At 33.4% G+C, this 8263-nt stretch overlaps 1 protein-coding gene and 1 pseudogene across 1 annotated transcript; both read left to right on the top strand.

Annotated features, from left to right (window-relative positions):
- The first annotated feature begins 1132 nt into the window (after nt 1–1132).
- On the top strand, nt 1133–1618 carry LOC131309468 (uncharacterized). Its single transcript, XM_058336097.1, has 2 exons — nt 1133–1322; nt 1419–1618. Exons 1-2 carry the CDS (start codon nt 1133–1135, stop codon nt 1616–1618), a joined length of 390 nt encoding a protein of 129 aa, XP_058192080.1.
- A 4308-nt stretch (nt 1619–5926) lies between these two features.
- LOC131311257 (NAD(P)H-quinone oxidoreductase subunit 5, chloroplastic-like) lies at nt 5927–7524 on the top strand (annotated as a pseudogene).
- The last annotated feature ends 739 nt before the right edge of the window (nt 7525–8263 follow it).

Raw genomic sequence — 8263 nt, 5'->3', positions numbered from 1 at the left:
GAAAAGGAGTTACTAGCAGTTGTTTTTGCACTTGATAAGTTTAGAGCTTATTTATTGGGTTCTAAGGTCGTAGTCTATTCGGATCATGCTGCATTGAAGTATCTGTTGTCTTAAAAAGATGCTAAATCTAGATTAATTCGATGGATTTTGTTACTGCAAGAATTTGATATTGAGATTCGAGGTAAAAAAGGCTCCGAGAATGTGGTAGCTGACCATCTGTCTAGATTAATTGTAGAGTTCACCGAGAATTCATTGCCCATCTCTGAAACTTTTCCTGATGAACAATTGATGCATGTGTCTCAATTGTCTTCACCTTGGTTTGCAGATATTGTAAATTATCTTGTAACTGGAGAGATACCTTTGCATTGGCCCAAACATGATAAATCTAAATTTTTATCTAAGGTTAAGTACTTCTTTTGGGATGATCCATACTTGTTTAAATATTGCCCAGACCAGATTATTAGAAGGTGCATTCCTGAAAGTGACCAACGAAGTATCATTTCTTTTTGTCATGATTATGCATGTGGAGGCCATTTTAGTGCTAAAAAGACGGCTGCAAAAATTTTGCAGTGTGGATTTTATTGGCCTTCTATTTTTCAAGATTCACATGCATACTGTATAGCTTGTGAGCGTTGTCAAAAGTTAGGTCGTATTACAAGGAGAAATATGATGCCTCTTAACCCTATTCTGATTGTAGATATATTTGATGTATGGGGCATTGATTTTATGGGTCCATTTCCTAATTCCTTTGGTAATTTATATATCCTTGTCGCTGTTGATTATGTTTCTAAGTGGGTTGAAGCCATTGCATGTAAAACTAATGATCACAAAGTGGTGGTCCAGTTTTTAAAAGATAATGTGTTTGCTCATTTTGGGACACCACGTGCTATTATTAGCGATGGCGGTAAGCATTTTTTCAATCGAGTATTTGAGCATTTAATGAAAAAATATATCATAACGCATAAAGTTGCAACTGCTTATCACCCCCAGACCAGTGGTCAAGTTGAGATATCTAATAGGGAGATTAAAAATATACCAGAAAAAATAGTGAACCCTAATAGGAAAGATTGGTCTTTATGCCTTAATGACGCATTATGGGCTTACTGTACGGCATTTTAAAACTCCCATTGGAATGTCTCCTTACCGACTTGTCTATGGCAAGGCATGTCACTTACCTATAGAACTAGAACACAAGGCATATTGGGCTGCCAAAAAACTCAATTTTGATCTTGACAAGGCAGGTGTTCGCAGAAAGCTTCAACTTCTTGAGCTAGAGGAAATTCGGGATGATGCTTACGACTGTGCCAAATCGTACAAGGACTGTATGAAAAGGGTTCATGATCAAAACATTTTAAGAAAATCTTTCACTTCTGGTCAAAAAGTCCTTCTTTATAATTCTCGTTTGCATTTATTCCCAGGCAAACTTTGTTCTCGATGGTCCGGCCCTTTTATCATTCGCACTAGCAATCCGCATGGGGTAGTTGAAATTGAGAATCCTAAAGATGGTTCCGTGTCTAAAGTGAATGGGCAGCGGTTGAAACTGTTTATAGAATTGAAAACCCCAGAAGTAGAGGAAATCCTTTTAGAGGATCCTGTTTATCAAGATTTAACCATTTAGTCTATCCAAAACTGGTGATCTTTGTATGCTACTGTACATTACTCGACGAGATTAGTATTTTCTCTTCTCTTATTTTTATTTATTTATTTTTTCCTCATTCAATATTTGTAGGCATTATTTTCTTTTCTTGTGTTCCCATAATTTCTTTTGCAGGAGTCACATAGTTCAGTCTTATTGTGCTTATCAGGTGTATCCTATCCTCTCTCACTTTTATGTTACAGTCTATTTTGTAAGCTCTTACATTCATGACATTGAGGACATTGTCATATTTAGGTTTGGGGGAGGGTTCACCTATTATTTGTGCCTGTTCTGTGCATAGACTCCATAGTTAACTCTTTTTTTTCTCTAATAAAAGAAACAAAAAAAATAAAGTAAAAGTTGAAAAAAAATATCGATGCTTGATTTTGACTTCCAATGATAGGCATGAAGGAGCTAACTGAAATATATTCGTTATTATGCATATGTTTCTAAAAGCACTTGCTTAAGTTAGTTTCCGTTTTTGCAAGATAGGAGATGATAATCAAAAAGACCCATTGAAAAAAAAATGCGATTGAACATTTTTGATTTCTCTATCCATATAGACAGTATTAAAAAAGAAAAGATAAAGTGGCAGGGGTATAAAAAGAAATTGATTCAGCATTTATGATATCTACCTATGACCTTAAATTCCAATCAACAGATTTGAACAACTTTTGAGTAACCTAGAAAATAAGAATAAGTGTAGTGAATGTAACTTTATTCAAAAATGAAACTCTTTTGGAATCGCTATAAAATTGGAAAATTCTTTCTATTTTCTTTAATCGTTTCTTTTTTTTTTTAGAATTGGGTCGAATCCATTTTCGATTTGAAAATAAACAATGACTTTATAAAACTTTTGATTTTACGTTAATTTTAACTCATTCAATTCAATAGTAGGTTCATTCACATAATCTCTTGAATGAATGAGAAGAAAAAGGTTATTCCGCGATCATTCGAAATTGGTCTAAAACTCGATTTCAAGACTAGTAATTCTTATTATCTTTTCTTTTTTTATAGGTTCTACATTTCTCGTTCGATATTATAAAGCCTGATCTTTGTAGTTAGGTCAAGAAAGAGCCTTTGAATCTCGATCTAATCCAAGAATAGATGCATCACAAATATTGATTACAATTCTTTTATTCTTTGTTCTTTTTCTTTCCTTTAATACTATCTACTATTGTTGCTTCTTACTGATCTTACTTGTTACTGGATGACTAACCAATTCCTTAAAACAAAAAAGGATTACAACAAAGCAAAAAACGCTTCTACTACCAAAAGAAGATTTCTAGATCTCGCATCCTACTTAAATTGTGGGAATGGAATAGAATAATCTCGTATTAGAAACCGACTTGTCAGATTCACTTTTTTTTGATCTTCCATTTCTAGCATGAAACTAATAATGGAGAAAAATAGACAGTTTTTAAGAATTTTCTATTGAGTGGGACATCGTTTTAGATCGACAAGTTACAAGTAAAGGAAGAACGAAATTATCTAGCACTTTCTTTCACTATTGATTAAAATTGCCTTGCTGTGTCAGAAGAAGGATAGCTATACTAATTCGGTATACTCTAAAGATACCCTCGGTACTATATTGATGATCTCACAAAGATTACCTTTCAGTAAATTTTCATTTACTGATCCCATCTTTTACGGAATCGGCCCCCTTTTGACTGTACAAGAATATATGGAGTTCAGCATGTCTGGAAGCACAGGAGAACGTTCTTTTGCTGATATTATTACCAGTATTCCGATACTGGATCATTCATAGTATTACGATACCTTCCCTATTCATTGCCGATTGGTTATTCATCAGCACGGGCTTAGCTTACGATGTCTTTGGAAGCCCTCGGCCAAACGAATATTTCACAGAGAGTCGACAAGGAGTTCCATTAATAACTAGCAGTTTTGATCCTTTGGAACAACTCGATGAATTTAGTAGATCCTTTTAGGAGGTCCCAATGACCATAGATTGAACCTATCCAATTTTTATAGTGCGATGGTTGGTTGTTCACGGACTTGTTGTACATACTGTTTCTTTTTTAGGTTCAGTATCAGCAATGCAATTTATCCAACGATAAACCTAATCCGAATTAGAGAACTATGACACAATCAAACCCAAACGAACAAAATGTTGAATTGAATCGTACCGGTCTCTACTGGGGGTTATTGCTCATTTTTGTACTTGCTGTTTTATTTTCCAATTATTTCTTCAATTAAGTAAACAAAAGAGAATAATAACTCTAGTAATTCTCTTAGCCCATTCGGAAGGGTCTCATCGCATAATTATCTATGATTGTTTATGTCTCTAGCATGACCATTTGATGAAATGCGGAGGGAAGTGGGTTAAATGGCCGATACTACTGGAAGGATTCCTCTTTGGCTAATAGGTACTGTAACTGGTATTCTTGTGATTGGTTTACTAGGTCTTTTCTTTTATGGTTCATATTCCGGATTGGGTTCATCCCAGTAGTAATCGGATGAATTGAGTTGTAAACATGAAAAAGAGCTCAATGGGATTCCCTTCTTTCTTTATCTGATTCAAGGGGGAAGGACCCGTTCAGTTCTTAAGAATAATGAGAATATTTTTTTCTATAGTAATAGAACTTTACTCTATTTTTTAATATCTCATCAAATTTTAATTTTTTTTTTCAAACTTCAGTGAAGAAGTTCTATTTACTTAAATAATTTTCCTATCTTTTTTTGTTTGTCCACTAGTTTGATATTATATATATTATATTTAAATATATTATAATACATATAGAAAGGAGTTCTAATACATCTGGAAAAAATAGAAACAAAGAATGGGAATCTTTCCCAAAGAGAATATGGAATCGTTATTATCTCGACACAAGAAAGGGATGTGGCAAATTCCTTTTCTGATGCGGAAGACTAGGAAGACAAATAATCCCTCCTAGAATTATTTGTTCCCCTATTTATCATTTCTATTTTCCGCTAATTTATGTTTAGTATCTAGTCGAATTTGATTCTATCGTAATAAAAACTATTGATGCATTTTATGTCATTTAAATCTGACACGAGTTACATAGTCACACCACCCCAATTTTTGGTAAAAAAAACAAAGAAGATTTAAATTCAAATAGTCTTCTTCACAATCTACATACTATGACTAGGAATGCGGTCGGTAGAAGGAATTCCCGCCATCTCGTAGAAAAAGAATATAACCAAGCAAAGGGTTTTTCATAATTTCATTTTTTGATTATGACTTGAACGATTGATTCGTCCGTGCAGATAGATGCCTTTATCTATCTGCCACATTGGAATTAACAATCAAATGTGTCTTTGTTCCAACCACCATGCAAGCGCCATACAAAAGATAGGCTGGTTCACTTGAAGAGAATCTTTTCTATGATCAGATCCGAATCATGGCGTACATGAGCAGGCTCCGTAAGATCCAGTCGAATAAGTGAAATAGAGAAAGCTTTCTCTATTTCACTTATTTAATTTAAGATTCAAAAAAATGATTACGTACCCAATCTATTATGAATTGTTACAATTTCATAAACAAAATCATGAAGAAAACATGACCAATTAACCAACCAACAAAACTATATATTACAAATAAGATCTTATTTTCGTTGTTGTAGAGAAAAATGCTGACTAATTTGGGTACCATTGAATCAGGTTCAAGGTAGGGGTTGCATAATTGCACAAAGAAATTCAGTATAAATTCCAATTGAAGGCAAAGCACGCACCTTCTTTTAATGATAGCATCTTCAGGATGCAAAAACTCCGTGTTGAGCAAAGTTTGTAGATTGGTCCAGAAGAGCTGAACGAAAAATGAGATTAGAAATAACATAATTAGGTTATGAGGTTGAACCAATACTTGATGTAGCGACCCATCATAGATCAATGTGAACATCACGAACTGTCCCATAAGAAAACCAGTCATTGCTGCTACCCATTTCTGGATGTCTTTTTTGAAGAAGCTGGATACAACGAAAAAATATCCGAGACCTACGGTGGATGCGGTTATAAATCCACAAAAAAGTCCAGACCCCATAAAAGAATTGAGTATTGTGTTAAGTAGTTTATAAAAAAAATTCTTTTATATTTTCCCCCCCCCCCCCCCCCCCCCCTTCTATTTTAGTGGAATAGTTTTTTATATTTATATAAAATATATTAGTTAATCCTGATTTGACATTAATAGTATTATTATTTTTCTCGAATAACCGAATACTTTTGTTTGTAAATACTGCATATTTGATTCCATTCATGGTACAATGCTCCTTTACTATTTTTAATATTAATATAATAATATATAATTCTTATCTATTCTGTGTACACTAACTTACTAGAAGAGTAATAATACTAAAATTTATTTGTCATCTTATTTATTTGGCATCTTTCTAAATTTCTTATGTTATAACTTTTATAACTAAGTCATCACTTTTTTATTAACCTTTTTGAAAAAGCTAAGATCTGGTGAATTGAAAATAATTTCTAATAAAAAGCTTTTTTATGGAACATACATATCAATATGCGTGGATCATACCTTTTGTTCCACTTTTCATTCCTGTGTTAATAGGAGCGGGCCTTCTTCTTTTCCCAAGGGCAACTAAAAACCTTCGTCGTATGTGGGCTTTTCAAAGCGTTTTATTGTTAAGTATAGTCATGATTTTGTCGATTGATCTGTCTATTCAGGAAATAAATAGCAGTTCTATCTATCAATATATATGGTCTTGGATTATCAATAATGATTTTTCTTTTGAATTTGGATATTTGATCGATCCACTTACTTCTATTATGTTAGTATTAATCACTAGTGTTGGAGTTTTGGTTCTTATTTATAGTGATAATTATCTGTTTCATGATCAAGGATATTTGCGATTTTTTGCTTATATGAGTTTTTTAAGTGCTTCCATGTTGGGATTAGTTATAAGCTCTAATTTAATAGAAATGTATATTTTCTTGGAATTAGTTGGAATGTGTTCGTATTTATTAATCGGGTTTTGGTTTACACGGCCTGTTGCCGCAAATGCTTGTCAAAAAGCATTTATAACTAATCGAATCGGAGATTTTGGGTTATTATTATGAATTTTAGGTTTTTATTGGACAATAGAGAGTTTCAAATTTCAGGATTTATTTGAAATATTCAATAACTTGATTTATAATAATGAGATCAATGTTTTATTTGTTATTTTGTGTGTCATTCTATTATTTACTGGTGCAGCGGCTAAACCTGCACAATTTCCTCTTCATGTATGGTTACCTGATGCCATAGAAGGACCTACTCCTATTTCAGCTCTTATCCATGTTGCTACCATGGTAGCAGCGAGTATTTTTCTTGTAGCTCGGCTTCTTCCTCTTTTCATAGTCATACCTTATGTAATGAATTTTATCTCTTTCATTGGTATAATAACAGTTTTTTTAGGAGCTACTTTAGCTATTGCTCAAAAAGCTATTAAGAGGGGTTTAGCCTATTCTACAATATCACAATTGGGATATATCATCTTAGCTCTTGGTATGGGGTCTTATCGAACTGCTTTATTTCATTTCATTACTCATGCTTATTCAAAAGCATTATTGTTCTTAGCATCTGGGTCAGTTATTCATTCAATGGAAACAGTTGTTGGATATTCACCTAAAAAAAGTCAGAATCTAGTTCTGATGGGGGGTTTAACAAAAACACTTACCAATTATAAAAATTTCTTTTTTATTAGGTACATTTTCTCTTTGTAGTATTCCACCCCTTGCTTGTTTTTGGTCCAAGGATGAGATTCTTAATGATAGTTGGTTATATTCATCAATTTTTGAAATAATAGCTTGGTTGACAACAGGATTAACTTCATTTTATATGTTTCAGATCTATTTACTTACTTTTGAGGGGTATTTCAACGCTTATTTTCAAAATTATAGTAGCAGAAAAAGAATTCCATTCGACTCAATATCTCTATGGTGCAAAGGATGCTCGAAACTTATTAACAAAAGTGAATTTCTCTTTTGCCTACCTCTATCCCGATGAGCCGAATACAAAGCTTTTATTTGATATTGAAGACTCATTCCAGTAAGAGCCCGAGCCCATCCTACTGCAAATGAACGCATTTTTGTTCTACGTCTCCAAGCTATATATCCCCGGCAAGTTTTGGTCATTGAATAAATGAAACTTTGAGGAATAACTAATGGATTTCCTTTCGTTTGGTTATTCTTTTACCCCTCCTTAGTCTATTAATAACAAAACGGATTTTTTCAATGTATAAAATCAAAATTCCAATGTCGTTGGCTACTCTAACCTTCCTGACCACAATTTTTTCATTTTTTCAAAGTACAGGTAAAATGCCTAGAAAAAAGATCCACCTCATCGATTATCAAACCGATTTCATACAAGCTTTCATTTTGATTGTAAGGTAGTGTGGATGAACACCCAAGCTAGCACAGGTAAAACTTTGTCGTTTCGAGCTTGAATATCATAGTCCGTTGATTTATGCCTAACACCGGAGACCGCTCAGAATGCCAAAGATTCTTTTTATTATTATTATGATTATTATTATCAAAATCCTTTAACAAAACCCAAAATCTCTTTCATCAACTTCATAAACCAATTTCATATCATGTGTCAGAGCCGAAGCTCTTACTGGGCCAATTAAAGGACCCCAATGTCCTCTGCCA

This window comes from Rhododendron vialii, chromosome 12a (genome assembly GCF_030253575.1).
Source record: "Rhododendron vialii isolate Sample 1 chromosome 12a, ASM3025357v1".
NCBI classification, from domain to species: domain Eukaryota; kingdom Viridiplantae; phylum Streptophyta; class Magnoliopsida; order Ericales; family Ericaceae; genus Rhododendron; species Rhododendron vialii.
Note: the sequence above shows the minus strand (reverse complement) of the source record. Positions and strands in the feature narration are given on the sequence as shown.

Excerpts from the sequence above, each read along its gene's own strand:
- LOC131309468 (XM_058336097.1), top strand. The coding sequence starts at position 1,133 with ATGTCTCCTTACCGACTTGTCTATGGCAAGGCATGTCACTTACCTATA. Across the intron at positions 1,323-1,418 it reads TGCCAAATCGTACAAGGACT|GCAAACTTTGTTCTCGATGG; the intron begins GTATGAAAAGGG and ends ATTTATTCCCAG.